This window comes from Crocodylus porosus, unplaced genomic scaffold (assembly GCF_001723895.1).
Source record: "Crocodylus porosus isolate Cpor-Errol unplaced genomic scaffold, CroPor_comp1, whole genome shotgun sequence".
Classification (NCBI taxonomy): Eukaryota; Metazoa; Chordata; order Crocodylia; family Crocodylidae; genus Crocodylus; species Crocodylus porosus.
The window spans coordinates 6839494-6858605 of NW_017728951.1; the positions used below are offsets into that span (position 1 = coordinate 6839494).

Genomic DNA, 19112 nt, shown 5'->3' on the forward strand with positions numbered 1-19112 from the left:
GTAAATTGGATGCTTATCTTGCTGGGATCCTAGGACCCCAGCTGACTTCCTGCCCTTTGGGCAGGGGGCTGGACTCGATCTCCCGAGGTCCCTTCCAGCCCTAATGTCTATGAAATCTATACCATCTTCCTGCTAATGAAAAGCTGTTCAATATTAACAACAGGCACACAGAAATTCTGGACCTGCAATAACTGGTTGACACTGAACTTTAAAGAAACATTCAATATTACTACAGATGGAAGAAAACAGACAAAACTGACATATCTTCAGAGATACATGGATATGGTCAAGTTCACCTTTTTAAGTTATTGCCATAGGTTGGTTATCATCAGGGATCCTGGTTTGCTCTGATAAAAAAACCAGCAAATTGCCTGATAAAAAAACCCCCAAATCTGGCATTAAAATTAAAAGCCCCCTGCAGCCCCCACTAGCCCTGCTGGTGCCCCTCAACAACCCGCCCAGCCCTGCTGGTGCCCCTCACTCACCCCCAAAGCCATCGCAACCCTGCTGTTGTCCTTCATTGCCCCCACCCACAGCTCCTGCACCCTGGCACTGCTGGAGGGGGCCCCCAGCTGCCAGGGCTATAGGGCCAGGGTATTAAGTCTGCAGCTCCCTGCCCCCAACAGCAGGCAGCTGCAGCAGAAGCAGCATGTAGCCATCTCCTGCACTGCTCTGCCTGCTCAGGTGGGGGTGGGGCCAGCTCCTGTCCCCCCCCAGCCCTGACAGAGCCCCCCAGCCATGTCCCACAACCCCCAGCCCTTCCAGAGGGGCCCCCAGCCTCTTGCAAGCCCCACTTACCTCAGGCTTCAGGAGCGAAGAGCAAAGCTGAGCTGAACAGAGCTGTGGCTGACTGAACGCCTCAGGCCCTGCCCTTCCCCTCCCCCTCCGAGCAGGGGTTGGGGTTTCCCGCCCTGTTTGCAAACAGCTCTTGCAGGCTGGAGCTCAACCAGCCTGCAGAGCTGTTTACAAAAGCAGGGAATTAATGGGTTTCTCTGCTAAAAGGAGAAAAATCGGTGTTTTCTCTGATAAAAAAGGGGAAATCCATGTTTTCTTTGTTTTTCCATGGGAAACAGAAAACCAGGATCCCTGGTTAACATCGATTGTAATGTTTAATCTCATAGCAGCCAAAATTGATGAATACTGTAAAACACTTGTAGTTGTGTTTTAAGTTTGACAATTAGGAAATGTGTATTTAATGGCCCACAGCTAATACTGGATAACAGGATCCAGAAACACATACACTACAGCGAATAAGTTTTGCCGTGTGTGAATGAAAATGCAGTAGCATGCAAATAAATAGATGTTGTTTTTTTGAATAGGACATATTAGTCTGACTTAGAATTATTACTGGTTATCAAACTGCATTCCTTATATTATCCTTCCAAGCTGTTATTGTACATCAGTATAAATGTATGAATTAAATTTTACAAAATATGAACTTCAGCCAAGCCACTGTGCATCATAATTGTATCAGAAGTCCTAAATTAAGCAAGTTCAGGGGAAGACCATTACTTGAATAGAAGAGCTCCAAAGAACACACCTAAGAGTACCTGTAGCAGGGCACTAGGGTGCCTGCTACTGATAAGAGTAATATGGCCTCAGCTGCCGCTCACCAGAGCAACACAGGTGCAGGTTGCCAGGGCAACCAGTCTGGTCAGCTGACCAGAAGGGGGAAGGGCCTGGCCTATATAAACAGCGAGGCCGAGGCCAGAGGTCAGTTCCCTTCTGGCAACCAAGGAGGCTTGGAGCTCTGCTGGAGCAAGCAGAGCAGGCATGGTAGAGAAGGCTGATGGCCTGAGCAGTGTTGGCATAAGGATACTGGGTGGAGGAAACCCTAGCAGGGATACATATAAAGGATAGCCAGGTTGGCTTGGGATTTATGTTATAGCCAAGGGGCTTTGTGTTTTCTGTTTTGTCATTGTAAGAACTGGAGGACCGGGTAAGGCTGTAGGGGTGGAGGAGGCCTCATGGGAGCTCTCCAGTAGTGGGGGGGGTTCCTGGCACCGGAGAGGGCACTGCGTTTTGGGAGTGTCCCGACCCCGGCCCCAGTGTGGGCAGCATCGGAAGGAGCCCAGTGTGGGCGCAGGCAAAAAGCCCCAGTGGGGCATAGGACCCGAGAAGGGGTCTGAGGCTAGGTAAGCCTGAGGCCGCCTGAGCCCAATTGTGGGAAGCCCCAGGAGGTAGGTGCGCGATGGTCCCCCGTTGTTGCACCACATGGTTTTTTTACTGTGTGCAGCTGCGTACATGTGCAGCTTAGAGGGAACACTGGTCCTACCATAAATGAATGTGGTAATTCAGGCAGACAAGGTTCTATGGGTAAATCTGGTATCTTTTACTAGATCAACTCAAATAGTTGGAAAAATTCTTCTTAGCAAGCTTTTGGGCACAAACACACTTCATCAGGCTGATGCAGATGATCTGTGCTCTTCCTGGATGGAATCGTAAAGCAGCCAGAGGCCAGTAGGTATACAAGAAAGCCAGTCAGTGAAAATGTAAACTGAGGTGGTCAGTAGGTACAAGACAGGTATGGGGGGGAGGGAGAAATGAAAGTGGCTGTAGCCAAAGGATGATAGACAGAAGTGGGGGTGGGGGGGGCAGGGAGTAAATGAGAATACCTGGTAAAAAGTGAAGGGTTTACCTGGGGAGTCAGATGTTAGGGGGGTTATAACGTGCCATAAATCCAATGTCTATACTTAGTCCATGATTTTTTGTATCCAGTAGATTGCTGAAGTGAAGTTCATAGGCTTGTCTGTGGAAAGTATTTTGTAAATTCCCTTTGAGGATTAGAACTCAGATATTGGAGAGTGTTTTTTCTTCTTATGAGAAATGTGCTGCTCCCCCTGCCTCTCCCAGTAACTGGGTATTCTTGTCTTTGATAGATGTCCAATGTGCATTCATTCTGGTGTGCAGTTGTTGTTTGGTTTTGCCTACATATTTTCCATCAGGGCATTCTGTGCACCGGATGAGATGTATTATACTTCTGAAGGTGCAGGTGTAAGATCCAGGAAGGCTGATGGTTCTGTTGTGGGATGTAGTAATTGTGAGTGTTGTGGAGATGTGTTGGCAGGTTTTACATTTCTTGTCCTGACATTGGCTGGATCCATTCGGTGCGTTTTGGGCCATAGGAAGTTTGCTTCTGGTGATGAGGTTGGCAAGGTTGGGTGCTTGTTTAAATTCATGATAATTCAGGACACCTCTGCCAAGTAGTACTGATACAATGAGTATCAAATCAGAAACCTAGCTGGGAACAGTATTCTGCTACCAAATTCTGGATTTTGTGCAGGACAAGTCTGAAGTCCCAATTACTTCAAGAACTATAAAATGTTTTGCAAGAGCACAAGTGTTAACCCAGGTATCCTGGGCAGATTCAAGGTCCTAAACTAGGCTGTAAAACTGTCAGATGCAAAAGATGCCATGTGTTACTTTTACAGAATTGCACAACAGCAGCAAATAAAGCCTGCCTAGAAAGCTTGTAATGCTACATGGGAGCCTTCAGAATGAGAAGCTTTATAGGCAACTATGTGAAAGCTTAAGACCCTCTCAGGCTACAATGGCATTTAAAAGTCATATATGGAACTGGGTGTGGTTTAACTACAACACCACAGTGCACATTACATTACTTACACTGTCAGATGATTTCAAGGAAGTCTCCAATTGCCACTGGAAATAAGACAGCATGGGAGTGGCTTAGATTAAGGAAAATGGGTAAGGCAATTTATTTGCATCAGGAATGTTCATTATTGGGCTGGAAGAGAAAGGATGGATGAGATTTCTAACTTCTCAATACTTCTGAAAACAGCTGTTAATAGGGAAAAATCCTCAGTGAGATGAGACACTTCTAGCACACTCCCACAGATGCCAGTTCTCAGTACACAGCTACCTAGTAATTTTAATCAATGACTTATCTTTATATTTACTTATCATTTCTCATCAAGTTCACACCCCACACACAGACCAATGAGGTAGTAAACAAAGGCAGATTTTGATGCACAGAAACCTGGACCACTTAAACAAGTATTATATATTTCAGCTAAATAAAAGGTCATACATTCAGGACCAAAAAAGAAAAAAATTAACATTTGTAGGCAGTGATACATGACCTACTATTCACATTTTCCCAGTAAGAGGACAGCACTTTAATGTGTTCTCACAGCAAGCAAAGTATTGAGGAAAATCACCAATGTTAGACACTATAAATCAGGATTCCAGTCAGGACATTTGTGTTAGAATGTGAAATCAATAGCTCAATTAATATCTCTGAGCCAGTAAGTTTGTATGCATTTCCTTAAAGAAGAAAGGTTTATAAATCCTGCTACTGAAATTCTGCCATGTGCTACTGTCTATGACAAGGGCTGGCAATCTACAGCCCACAGGGAGACGAGCAGTGGCAACAGCATGGCCCTGACGCCTGCCTGTCCACCTCCAACTTGGGGTAGGTCATTCTGGCCTGCAGCTGGAAGTGGTCGTCTACCCCATATCTCACACAATGCTGAGTAATGCAGTACCAATTTCTTTGATCAGAGAGAAGAAAAGTGTTTAGAAAGTTTGAAAGGTAGAACAAACTCAAAGTCTGTGCTGGCATTACTACTGAGACATATGTTCATATGTAGAATTAGATTAAAATATATTACGTTATCAATTCAAACCATCTTCATAACTAACCACTAATTTGAGCAACAAGTAGGTATGAAGTAAGCTGCAAGTCTCATCAAAGCACCTAACAATTGAATTAGAATGAAATTCATTCGAGAAAATCCTACGCTAGGTTAACACTGCACACAATAATCACTACAAAGCTGTAAACTTTACAAACGGAATGGAAAAAGAAAGGTAAAGTCAATAATTTAATCTTCTCCCATTCAAATACCTAGCAGTCCATCAGTCTACAACAGATGGGACTTCTGCAGCTCAGAGGAGCAAAAGAAAATTTAGGGCGCTTCTGATTTTTTCAAACTACAAAAAATGTTTAGGGACTTTGTTTTACTCATTCAGGTTAAACTCTACCTGTGTTAGAAACAGTCCAGCAGAGATGAAGAAAAAAGAGGAGCCCATCATAGCAACAGAAACTTTTTTTATTTGCACATGGCAGAGCTTTTGAACAGCCCTGCTGCTAATGAACCCTTTCCTAACCAGGGTAGGATATTCCACACGTACCACAAATTTCCAGAGTCTGATATGATGAGTTCTATTAAGTCATTCTTCCTTTATCTCAAAAAGGTCCAGAACAGAAGAGCTACAAAACAGTTGTGCCTTCTTACAGGCATAATAGCTGCCTTTTTGAAGGAGTTAATTGATTTCTCAAGTATAGAATGGGACGATCCGCATTTCTAAGTAGTCTCTCTATTGTGATAGTATCCAGATGGATTCTGAGAAGACCTAATGGAAGAGAGACAGGGTTCTTTGAGTAAGTACGATATCTTTTATTAGACCAATTAAAATAGTTGGAAAAATTCTTCTTTGCAAGCTTTTGGGTACAACCGCCCTTATGCAGACAAGGTTCTTTGGGTATGTCCTTAGACCAGAGCTACAACCAACACCCCCAAATAATGGAAGAAAATGCAAGAAAACTCAAAGGACTCGTAACAGCCTGCATCCACCAAGCCCAAGCCTGATAAGATTCTTTGGCATAGAATCCTAGAAAGTCAGGGTTGGAAGGTACCTCAGAAGGCCATCTAGCAGAGGGCTCAATGCAGGACCATCCCCAACCAGATCATCCCAAGACGGAGCTTCCATCACCTCTCTGGATAACCTGCTCCAGTGTTTTATTACCCTCTTAGTGAGAAAATTCTTCCTACTATCTAACCTAAGCTTCCCTTGCTGCAACTTGAGACTGTTGCTCCTTGTTCCGTCATCTGCCACCACTGAAAGCAGTCTAGGTCCAACTTCTTTCAAACCCCTCTTCAGGCAGTTGAAGGCTGCTATTAGTCCCTTCTCAGTCTCCTCTTCTCTAGACTAAATAAGCCCAGTTTCCTCAGCCTCTCCTCAGAAGGCATGCATGCCCCCGTCACCAAACCATTTTTGTCACCCTCCACTGTACTCTCTCCAATTTTCCCACATCCTTTCTGTAGTGGGGGGCCCAAAACTGAACACAGTACTCCAGATGTAGCCTCACCAGTGCTGAACAGAGGGAAGAATCACTTCCCTTGATCTACTGGCAACACACATACCAATGCAGCCCAGTACACTATTGGCTTTCTTGGCTATAAAGGCACGCTGTTCGCTCATATTCAGCTTATTGTCCACTGTAACCCCCAGGCCCTTTTCTGCAGAGCTGCTGCCCAGTCAGTCAGCCCCCAGCCTGTACTGGTACATGGGATTTTTCCATCCTAAGTGCAGGACTGTGCACTTGTCCTTGTTGAACCTCATGAGATTCCTTTTGGCCCAATCCTCCAATGTCTAGGTCACTCTGAATCCCAGCCCTCCCCTCCAACATATCTACTATTTCCCCCACCTTGGTGTCATCTGCAAACTTGCTGAGGACGCACTCTGTGCCATCTTCCAGGTCACTGATGAAGACATGGAACAAAACCAGCCCCAGGACCAACCCCTGGGGCACTCCACAAGATACCAGCTGCCAACTACACATCAAGCCATTGATTACTACTCTTTAAGTCTGATGCTCCAGCCAGTTTTATATCCACCTTACAGTCCATTCATACAGCCCATGCTTCCTTAGCTTGCCTGTGAGAATCTTGTGGGAGATGTTATCAAAAGCCTTGCTAAAAATCAAGGTACACCACATCCACTGGTCTCCCTGCATCTACAGAGCCAGTCACCTCATTATAGAAGGCAATCAGGTTGGTCAGGCATCAGACTTACCGTTGGTGACTCCATGCTGACTGTTCCTAACCACCTTCTCCTCCAAGTACTTAAAAATGGATTCCTTGAGGATCTGCTCCACGATTTTTCCAGGGACTGCAGTTTCCCTAGGTCCTCCTTTTTCCCTTTCTTAAACATGGGTACTATGTTTGCCCTTCTCCAGTAACCCAGGACTCTCTCCTGATAGCCATGACTTTTCAAAGATGATGGCCAATGGCTCTGCAATCACATCAGCCAACTCCCTCAGCACCCTCGGGTACATCCCATCTGGCCCCACAACTTGCATATATCCAGCTTTTCTAAATAGTCCCTAACCTGTTCTTTCACCACTGCTGGCTGCTCACCTCCTCCCCAAACTGCGCTGCCTAGTGCAACAGTCTGTGAGCTGACCCTGCCTGTGAAGACTGGGGCAAAAAAGGTATTGAGCACTTCAGCCTTTTCTGCATCCTGTCACAAGGTTGCCTCTCCCATTTGGTAAGGAATTCGCACTTTCCCTGATCCTCCTCTTGCTACTAACATACTTGTAGAAACCCTTCTTGTTACCCTTCACACCCCTTGCTAGCTGCAACTCCAGTTGTGCTTTGGCCTTCCTAACTTCATCCCTACAGGCCTGAACAATGCTCTTATATTCTTCCCTAGTTATTTGTTTAAGTTTCCACTTCTTATAAGCTTCTTTTTTGTGATTTAGTTTACTGAACAGTAGAGTTCCTTGCTAAGCCAAGCTGGTCTTCTTGCACACTGAGATGGTTTGTTCCTGCACCCTCAGTACATCTTCTTTAAAATCTAGCTAGCTTTCCTAGACTCCTCTCCCCTTCAGTATGGCTTCACAGGGGATCCTGTCCATGAGTTTCCTGAGTGAGGATGCAACAGGGGAAGAAGAAAGGAACAAGTGGCACCTGATCTATTATAAGACATCAGGGGCTTAAGGTACTTGGGAGAAAGAATTTTCAAAGCAAATATCTTTTTAAATAGAGAACTGCTTGGAGCTGCAAGAGAAGGCTGCAACTAAAAAGACACTCTTGCATATCTCTAAGAGGAGCAGAAAGTAATGAAAAACAGAAGATCGGGCATTCAAATTTATCTCCCTTCCAACATTTGAGATAGATTAAAACAAAGTAATCTAGAAAAGGATAAAAAAGTACCATCCTTGGCATTTCCTTCCTTCCCTTTTAAATGGTTTGTTCTAAGATTCTATAGCCACACATGGTCTTGTTTGAAAAAGGAGTAAGAGAGAAACTTACAAAGTTAAGTCATATTTCAAACTGGCCATAATACACCTGAGAAACTAAAAGCCAAGCAACAGTGCTGGCCCCTTGGACTGGAGTACCAGGTCCCAATCAAACACTAGCAATGCTAGAATTTCTGCCTCTGTCCCCCGACATACTGCAGAAAGACCCTCACAATCAAAACTAATCTCCACACTAGAAATAAAAAGGCCAAAACAATTCTTCCTGAAAAGAAGAATCCACACAGAGAGAGCCCTGAAAGAAAGTCCTGTCTTACACAGATGCCAAACACTGGGCTTGATGCAGCTGTAATACTAACAGTGTAATAGCTGGCAATCAACCTTGGGGAGGAAAAAAAAGGCCCTTTGAAGCATTAAACAAAAGACAGGGACCTACTGAACTGGGGAAACTGTGGGTGGCCAGAGGAGCGTACTGCTTCATACTGGAAAAAAAAAAAAAAAAAAACCCCACACAGATCTTGAAATCAACGCAATTTGAATCATTGCATTTAAATTAGTTTCAAGCTTTATACAAACTAATGTGAAAATATGTGCGATTTTATCTTTAGATTAATGCACATAATGAGATGAATTACCCATGCTGTTTGGAGAAGCCAGTAGCGGTTGAGTAGAGTTCGATTATGATCAATTGTGTCTGTTGTTCTTATAGTACAGATGTTAATAAAGCACTGGGCTAGTCTTCTGTAGCACAGATAAGTACTGTGTGTAAGAAAATTCTTGGTAGAAAAAGATCCCCATAAAATCTGAAATTAACCAACAGGAAACTAAAGAAACAAGCTCAATAACATCCATGTAAGCAACACTAGGTCTGTAATAGAAAGGGCAAACTAACAACAAGGAACACCATGTTCCAAATAAAAAAAAAAAAGATCTTTCTCCATCCTAACATAAAGCTTTTATGCAGCCACACAATCTAGAATGGGATCAAATTTAAGAGGGAACAGTTTGTATTGTAAAGTGCACATAAGGGAACTGTAAAGGGGGGTATCCCATAACAGAGAAACTAGATGCCACTATCACCCCAAAAACAAAAATAGACCGCATCCTTGAAAGATGAGCACAAAGCAATTCAGCACCAAGAACTGTTTTAAAATACGCCTCCAACGTGGGAGTCAGAGACAGTCAAGTTCCAGACCATCTAGAGCAGTCCTTATGTGTGGCGCACATCCCAGAAGAGGCTTTGCATGTGGCGCTGTCCAGCACCTCTGCTGCTTTGAGTGGTCTGCAAACGCAGTTCCCATTCCAGCCACTTAGGGACCCGTGCTGCCTGCAGCACTAGTCCCAGACCAGCTGAAGCAACTGCCAGGTCACATACGCTGCTTTGAGGAGAGGGTCCGTGGGCTTGATGTGATCTGTGGACCAGGCCTGTACCACAGGAATGCCCCATGCCTCATGGGGATCTGATCAGACCCAGGGGCTGTATCAGGAGGCCAGATGGTGGTGTTCCTTAGGCCAGATTTGACCTGTTTGAAACCTATACTCAAGAGCTTCCTCGAAACATATCAGATCTTGTCTTATTTCAGTGGATAAATCAGGGAACTATGAGTATTAGGAGCTAGAGGCCCAAAGAGAGGAGTGTACATACATAATTAACGCCTAGGCACCAGTGAATCAGAAACTACGGCTATTAAGATTCATACAGGACATATCACTGCATTACAACAGGAATTCCTCCCATCCTCGCGTTGAGGGGGAAAATGCAACCAAGACCAAACTGCGAAAATACCAGATTTTTTTCATTTAAAATACCAGCCATGTCTTTTATGAAGCCATAATTATAAGCATACTACTTTTTTATTATAAATTTAAGAGCAAGTGTGTGGTTTGTACTAAAGCTATGGGCCAACTCTTGAAAGGGGCTAAACAACTCTTTAGTAGCATTTGATAGTGCTCAATTATTTTAGTAACTTGTCCCAATCAGAGAAATTCTGGAATATATGTTCATAAACATGACAATTTGGTTATCACCAATAGAATGATCTTGACACTTCAAAAAATGTGTATTAGGCAGTCCTACATAAAACTACCAGTCACAGAATCATAGGAATTAAAGGCTGGAAGGGACCTTGCAAGATCAGACTCCAACCCCACTGCTCTGGGCAGGAATACTGCTGAGATCAAATGATCCCAGCAAGGTGTCTATCCAGTCTCCTCTTAAAGACTTCCAAGGTTGGGGACTGCACCACCTCCTTAGGAAGTCTACTCCAGATTCTAGTCACCCTTATCAAAAAGAAGTTCTTCCTTGCATTCAACCTGAAACCTTCCTCTAACAGTTTATTGCCATTGCACCTTGTCATCCCTTGGGACACTCCAGTGAACAGTTTTTCTCCCAGCTCCCAATATTCATCCCTTACATACTTACACATGGCCATCAAATTCCTCCTCAATCTTCTCTTCCCCAGATGAACAATCCCAGATCCCTTAGTCTTTCCCCTCATAAGGTTTGTCCTCCAGAACCTTAATCAATCTTCTGGCCCTTCTCTGGACCCTTTCAAGATTCTCCACATCTTTTTTGAAGTGCAGCGCCCAGAACTGGACACAGTACTCCAGTTGGGGACTCACCAATGCCAAGTAGAGAGGAAGTATCACTTCCTTAGCCCTGCTCACAATGCATCGATTAATGCCTCCAAGTATGCTCTGTTGACTACAGCGTCGCACTGGCAGCTCATGTTCATTCTGTGATCAACCAAAACCCAAAGATCCCTTTCAGCCATTGTGCTGGCCAGGGCATCTCCTCCTAACCTATATTCATGTAGCTGGTTACTTCTCCCCAGATAAAGCACTCTGCATTTCTCCTTATTGAACTGCTCCCAGTTCTGCTCTGTCCACCTTTCCAGCTTGTCCAGGTTTGCTTGGATCTACATCCTATTCCCTGGCATGACTGCTTCTCCCCCATACCTTGGAACTGAATTAGTATCATCTTATTCTACTATAGTTTCAGTAAATGTACCAGAAAACTTAAAAACACCAAGGTGCAATAAGTATAAGCTAATAACACAAGCCATGTTTAGTATAATTATTATTAAAGTTCTTACCAGGAGAGGCTCTTAAGATACGCATCTCATTGTCATGAAAGTCCCAAGTGGACAGCACTAATGCACGGGTGCTTTAGCAGAGCGCAAATAATATGAAGCAGGAAGCTGAAGATAACATACCAGAAAGCCTACTGAACAGCTGCCATTTCAATAAAGCATTTAAATCCAAAAAACTCCAAATTAAGAATGGCACGGTATCCTTATTTCACCTCAGACTTTATTAGCACATCCAAAAACAGCAGTACAAGAAGTATAGCCATAAGACATCTAAGCATTCATACTGCAATTTGTTTGTGGACAGGTCACAACTTTTCATTATATGCCACATTAACAGAAGTATGTTCTGCGTTCTTAGGAGGACTGGTTCACTGTGATACATTCTTATCTGTTACAAACCCCTACTACTTAGAATTTATTTAAGACCTGGTAGGTAAGATCAGCAGGTCTATAAGCACTCAGACTTAAAAGAAGAGTCACCATAAGCCTTCAGGAGTATAACTTCAGCCTGTAAGCATTATCTTCAGTCAAAGCCCCAAACCTTACATAAGAGGCAAGAGGAGGACATCACTGAGGTGAGCTTGCAAACAGACGATTCTGAATTTTTAGAGCACCTGCTTTGCCAAGCAATTACACTTCGAAGAACCCTAAAGCCCTCCGACCATTGACAAACCCTACACTCCATGACTACAGGAGGCAATTAAAAAAAAACAAAAAAACAAAAAAACTTAGACTGCCCATACCACCCACTTATTCAAAATTATCTCCATCATTCATCAATAATTAGCATATTTCCACATACCTCACACAGAAAGCATCCCTAACACATTTTATGGCTAAGACATCCCATTTCTGAAATCTGCTTGAGGCTAAACTGAACTTTTCACTTGTAGGATCTGAGCCAAGACTAACTCTGTCAGCAAGTTTATTAAAATGTCACCAGTAAGTGGCAGAATGAAGTGATTCTTGAATCAAGACATTTGTCATAAAAAGGTAGATTGTGCCTCTTACTAGAGAGGACCAGACCTAATCATGGCTTGAAAAACCTACAAGTACAAAATATGAAAGTAATAGGTCCTATACTGCAAGTAGCAGTATTGCCCTGTATTGTTAGGGCCAAAAATTAGATTCCTGTCATGGATAGTGCTAGGGAAATCAAGCTCTTTACATATTCTTAAAAACTGCTTGATGTGTATGTGGTGCTGAGTAGCAAAACACACTACTCAAAAAAGACAGCATTTAATACCATTTATTCAACTAAATATTTAAGAACCAGTGAACACCACTCTTCTCCCTCCACCCCCGTGTGGCATGTTATTCAACTGAAAAAACTCTTTTTCACTCAGATTTTTAGTGAATTTATGAGAAAGATCAATGTCAACACCTCAGCTAAAACCAGGAGTATGATGGAGTTGGTAGACATGTTTCATGATCACCTAGGATAATATCATAGTGAAAAGAGGTAGACAAGAAATCTCTGAGCCATGTAAACTGCTTGTACTCATACCTGGCTGCCTGGGTCCTGCAACTCCAGAGGTTGCAGCATTGCAATGGTATTCTATGTAAACAACTTCATTAAACGCTTGGGATGAGAGATAATATTTAAAATTAAGATATTAGATGGTGTAGGGGGCTGGAAATGAGAAAAAGATAGCCTCATGAAACTGTACAATAACTGACAATACCAGTGTTTTAAATGGTTCTCTGTATGTTAATCCAACAACACTGTTACTCAGTTAAGAAACAAGATATTCCACCCCACATTCCTGGCTGAACCATTATTGAGCGCTGTAGGAAGTGAAGCTGAGTCATACTTACAACTACATTCAGTGATAAATATTTTTAAAGTTTTATCACCCTGCTTTTCATGAGGCAGTAATCTTGGTTTGTGTATGGCCTGGACATTCATGACGCTCTGTAAATCCCACATTACAAGAGTAAATTAGTAAAGAGGAAATAGACTGTCTATGACACTTTACTGAGAACACTGCTATGATATCACACTAACCAGTACCACTATACAACACAGATACAGAGAATAAATTATTGAGATATCTATCGCAGCCAGTAAGTCTGGAACTTGATATATTACAAACATTAGTCACGTACAGGACCATGCAACTCAAAAGAGAGAAAATACTTCCCTGAGCTCCTGCAACTGCAACAAATACATTCAAGGATTGTTATATCCCCACCACTATTGATGGTTATTCCTGCTTAAAGATACCACACATATAATGAAGCACAGAGGGTTAAACATGATTTTAATGCATGTCACCGAGATTCAATTGCACTTGGGTTAACAATCCTACTTATGAAATGATAGATGTTCCTGTTTTATTCTCAGACCATCAGCTCATATTGTTCCACAGCTGATTACATTACTAACATTTTCCAAGACTGGGCATAGCAAGCAGTTGGGCTGCTTAAAGAAATTGCTGCCTCTTTGATGGGACAAGGCAACTGAATTAAAAGGCTCACAACTACCACTTTTCATCCATCACTTTCCACAATAATACCATCAGGTTCTCCCATATCCTTGATAGCAGAGGCTGCACCATTTGATTAGACTGGAAGAATACTTCACCAAGATTTGAAAGGGAAAAAAAGAAGAGAGTTTAAGAGCTTGAGACAAAACAAAGGAAGGCTGTGAAAAGAAGACATTTCAAGATCTATTTAATCTTTACAACTATTAATATACTTGGATTAAGCCATTAGAAGCACTTTTATCAAACAAATCTCAGTTGGAACACTATTACTCTTTGGTTAGCCTTCCTCACAGATAATTTTGGTAGAATTCAAGATGTTCATTTATATTACATTGATATGTCCATAACAAAGAAATGCATATTTAACTTGAAAGGTATTTTCTTCCTTTATGAAAAGCATTCATTTTAATGATTCACACCCACGAATTAAAAGTTCTCTCTCACAGCTAGATCTCTACCACCCCCACCCCAGCCCCAGTTCAGAAGTTAAGTTGCCACAGGTAGCCAAAAACTTTTCACCAAAATCTGGCAAGAGACAGAAGCCCCTTTGTTTAATATACAAAGACATGCATCACACATGTAACCAAACCAAAAATATTAATTATCCTGGAAGGGAATTCAGTAATGAAGGAGGGAGAAGGGGCGGGGAGAAAGGTTATTGCTCCTAAAATCTGCCTAAGAACAGATTTAATAGTACAGTGCAGACAAATGAAAATGCTTATGTTCCTTGGCTGTAAATCTAATTTTCCCTCATAACAACAACACGTCTGTTTTTAACTTCCACACCCTTAAAATTCATTAGGGAATAATCACTCACAACTAATCAGAAAGAGGTCATGAAACTATTATACAAAAAAAAAAAGAAAAGAAAAGAAAAGAAAAGAAAGATCACTGGAAAATGGGAAAATATATTTTGAATTAAGAAATATAAAGGTAAGCATCATTCTGGAGCAGAATCTGAATTATTTTAAAGAGCTGAAATGCTGAATCCACCCTACTAAGTCAACTAGCTACCAAATATTCCTGTCCTTCAAAAACATCAGAAGTAATATTTCAATTTTTCTACGAAGTCTAAATTTCATTACGTGATAATGTTCCCAAATGCATATCCAAGTTTCCTTTAAATATTTTATTTATATCTCTATATTCCTTAACCTCTCGAGACATTACTTTGGTCTTTCTGGATCCCTCAACCTATTCTGCAACTCCTGGAAACAGTCCTAGTTCCTAGTATCCTTTCAATCAAGATATGCAGCTTGCAGTTCAAACTCAAATCATCCTGGGAGATCATTAATATCTCCACATTAACTAGAAGGCAGGGTAGAGATGCATCTTGTGTATCAACTAAATCAGAGATACATATAAGGTGCACCTCTACCTTGGCTTCTGCCCGGCTACCCCTCTTTCCACATTAACTGATTATGTTAAATCTTTTCAGTTATACCAACCAGAACTTACACAGATCTTCTTTGCTACAGAACTTCCATCCAACAGGATTAAAGCAATGGAGTGAACCATTCTTGCTTTACCATTAAGTCCCCACTTAGATCTGGGCAATATTGGAGAAGAAAAACAGTATTTCACACTGCTGTACTTCTGAGACTTTATATAAAATCCACACTTGAATATAAATAAGGCATTTCTATGAAGTGGTATACACCACTGTTATAAACATACTGAATGCATCCTATTATGCTTAAAAATATTAGAAAAGATTCAGGTGTCACCTTACATATGATCTGAAATCTTTAGAGGCATCTGAAAAAGTTAACAGACCCTTCGCTAGTTTTAACACCTAAATTTCCTCCTTTACGTTTGTAAAAGAGCCTTAAATTCAAGTTATACTTAGTACACATAAAACATTATTCCATTTGCTATCTGCCTTGTAAGGGTTTGCTATGAAGCCAGGGCAGAAAAGAAAACATTAAAAGTCAGGCATTAGCTTTCTAGGGATGCGTACACTGAACACAAAAGAAACGCCTGAAGTTTCCTATTCTGACCAGACCCAGAAATTCCTTCACTCTTCCGTGTAATATTTTTACAAATATAAATGCAATAAAAGACTTAGGCAATGAACCAGATTAGATAAAAAATGAATTTTCACATTTCAAAACAATGTCTAATAGCATCAATAAACTTTCCCAAAAGAAAAAAAAAATGCTTAAGTTCACAGTTCCAAACAGAACATCAGGTTTTACACTTCCTCTTGTGAAAAGTGCTCACAGTACCAGTAAGATGTAGTCCACTCTCCTACGCACAGGACTACTTCCATTAAAAGCATTTCCTATCTTGAGATGCAGGATGTTTCTTTCTAGCTAAACATTTCCCCAAGACACTAATGTAAAAATAAACAGTTGGGGATGGAGACTAAACACAGCCTATAATTCCTCCCTATTATTTTAGAGAGACAGATGTGGAAACAGAAGTGGTTTCCCAAATGGTAGTGTACTAGAAGAAAGTGCCACCTATGTTTAAGAGTGATCCCAGCAGCATGAAAAACCCTTTCCCTCTTCCACTTCCATGCTTTTTTCCCTTACTACAGAGTCATAAAATAGACATCACTGTTGTCAAACCATTCACAAAACGCGGTACAAGGCAAGCTATTACAATTCGCACATCGAACGTGCATTAATGGTTCCCCTGCTTCCCAGGGACGAGGGACCGAATGAAGTAAATACTCTCTGAAATGTTTGGGTTCAGCTCTGGACATTTAGAAACAAAGCGTTTATTCAACTCAAGGGTGAATTAAAACAAACCTGAACTAAACTGCATAACCCAGACGCATTTTTTTTTTTGCTCAGTTAAAATAGTACACTCCTTCCCATCCACCAAAAAGACCTTGCCAGCCTGGAGGGGTTTTTTCAGCCTTGCCAGCCCGGATTGTAAAAGATGCTCTACCTCTTCCAAACTGCACGTCAAATCTGGAGGCAATGACAATCCTGGTTCAACAGTTGTCACCCGCTGCAGCTAGGCTGCATAAATACAAGGCAACCCAAGGCCCCTGCTTCATGACACGCCTAGGACAGCCATCATAGAGAACCATCCAGTTGTCCTCTGTCCTCAATTCATACGAAACCTGACGCCTTTGCTTAAAAAAATAAAAATAAAAGTAGAGGACGTAAAAGTGCCCAGTTTTCTCTTCAAGCGAAAAACAGAAGACATACAGGCGTCCGGTTTGGTATCAGAGCGGCAGAAAACCGGCATATCCTCTACGACGACCGCCCTTAACATACATGTCACCCCCTGGCTGGCGAACCGCATGATACGTACAGGACCAACCCCACGTGCAAACCAACAGGTAACGAACTGGCAAACAGGCGCAATAAACCCCGGCCACACCTGCGAAAATAATTCCCGCACAATAGAAGTGACTATCCCGCTACAAAGAAAGCCGGGCAGCTGGAAAGTCGCTGCTGGAAAGCTGGCGTCAGAGGATCCAGGAGCAGGACCCGGGGGGAGCCAGCCCCCTGCCCCCGGCAGCCCGGGAGGGGACGGCGGGGATGTCCAAGGCGCTTCCCCGCCGTCTCGGGGCCCCTGGGGAGGCGGCCGAGGGTCCCGGAGCAGAGGCAGGCGCTGCCCGGCGGGGCCGCGCTGAGGGAACCGGGGCCGGGGCGTCCCGCGCGAAGTTGGGCGAAGTGGGGTTGTGGCGGGGCGAGGGCCGTGCTCACCCACGCCGTACTTCTCCTCCCGCTTGGTAGGCACCCAGCGGGACATGGTGCCGGGATGCTGCGGAAAGCCCGCTCCTAAGCCGCCATTTTCCAGCCGCGGGACGGGAAAAGTTTGCAGCGGAAGGTCATGTGGTGCGGGCGGAGCCAGGAGCCGCAGGCCCGGCCCGGCCCGGCCCTCAGCCGGGACACGTGTGGGCGGGTTCGCGGCCGCTGGCTCGACACCCCGAAATGCGGCCCGGCCTGGGCCCTGCCCCGTGAGGGTTGGGCGGAGGCTCTCCTCACGGGGAAAGGAGCCGCGCGTCGCTCCAGGGCCGACACCAGGGATGGCAGGAGCCCAACGAGCGCACGAGGTGTTACGAGAGCCCGCGGAAAGTTAAGAAACACCAGACAGGAGCCCAGCCATATGGGTGCCCTTAAACCCCCACAGCCGCAGGAGTCCCATCGACAGCTTTTATTCAACTTTTTATAAAAGCTGAATCTAACCCGCCTGAGCCACCGCGCCGCCCTGGCGGCCGTTTTGCCCCCGGCGTAGTTAAGGTTTTCGGCTGGAGTGAAAACCCCCAGCCCGCGGGGCTGGGAGACGTCGCTGGGGACGGCGAACGGACGGCGCCGTTGCGGACGAAAGGATCGTTTGAGGAGGGGAACGTCGAAGACTGTGGGTTTTAAAAAACAGTGCTTCAAATTTAGGGGGGATTAAACCTTGGTGTCGTGTACACACCCCACTGGCTTACCTGCCTCTCCGGTGGAGGGCAGGACAAGCTGGCAGCTGGTCCCAGGGCTGTGGGGGGGGCCTGGTGCTTCCCTCCATCCACCAGCCACACCCCAAGAGGCAGCACCAGCTGGCTCCGGTGGTCGCAGGGGCACCGCAGGCCTCGAGGGAAGCACCGGGCCCCCACACACTCAGGTAGGCTCCAGAGCAGGGAAAAAGGAAGATCAGGATTGCTGTTTTTCTTGGGTGGAGCTGCTTTCCCGGGCTGCTGCCAGCAAGGCTTCCTACAGAGCTGCACAGAGCCCTGCGCTTTGCTCCATAGCTGTAGGGAACAGCTTGTGCCCCAAGTCATTTAAGGTGCAGTACACTGCCAGATTTCCTACAGCGGCTGGAATTAATGTGCAATGCACCACCATGGCATGCAAACACCGACACCTTTAAAGTGGTGCAAAAGCATTTAGACCGCTTTAAACTGTCATGCGCACATGCCTCTTGTTTCCTCTACACATGGCCTATAACGCCTAAGAAGTAGAGGGAGATGAGTAGGAATTGGGGAAATGATGAGCAGTGAAGTCAATTGACTCTCTCAGCACTGCCTGAATAAACATGCTGCCACCCCTCCCAGGCAGTTGGTTTCAAAGTATGGGTGGAGCAGGAATCAAAGTGCAGTTGAAACTGCATCACTGCCTCCCTCTCCCCCCAGTCCATCCCTGCCCACATCCTTCCAGACTGAAATATCCTGGCACGTGGGTGTTTCAGACACTCTAGTGAAAGAAAGAGCATGCTTAGGTGCAGTTGCCCTTCAGGATTTCAAAATGTAGGCCAATGAAGAAGCAGTTACATTTGTTCCCTTCTACTGCTATGGGCTTTGAGTGAAGGATTTTTCTATTCTATGAAGAAAAAATCAAATGCTTTGGTCAGGGTCTTTTTGCCAGGTCTTCATTTTGGCTTTGGTCACGTGCTAGAATGTTTTGTTGTGGTAGGGGCAATGGGACTTCAGCTGTGTATAGACTAGCAGTACTCATCCAGGATGCCACAACACTCGGGTGCATTAAGATCTTTTCAAGGGTGCCACTCAATTTTAGTACCTCTAAGCACACGAAAAGGATTCACAAGATAAACCTAGAGATTTCAAACAGAAATCTATAG

General features: G+C 43.9%; 1 protein-coding gene across 2 annotated transcripts in view; it reads right to left on the minus strand.

Annotated features, from left to right (window-relative positions):
• Nucleotides 1-17379, minus strand: part of DOCK1 (dedicator of cytokinesis 1) — a 545238-nt gene extending 527859 nt beyond the window's left edge. For both annotated transcript variants that reach the window (XM_019555687.1, XM_019555686.1), the window contains exon 1: nucleotides 17255-17379. In XM_019555687.1, the coding sequence (XP_019411232.1) occupies nucleotides 17255-17300 (46 nt within the window). In that variant the 5' untranslated portion in view covers nucleotides 17301-17379. The remainder of the gene's footprint in view (nucleotides 1-17254) is intronic.
• Nucleotides 17380-19112: the final 1733 nt, after the last annotated feature.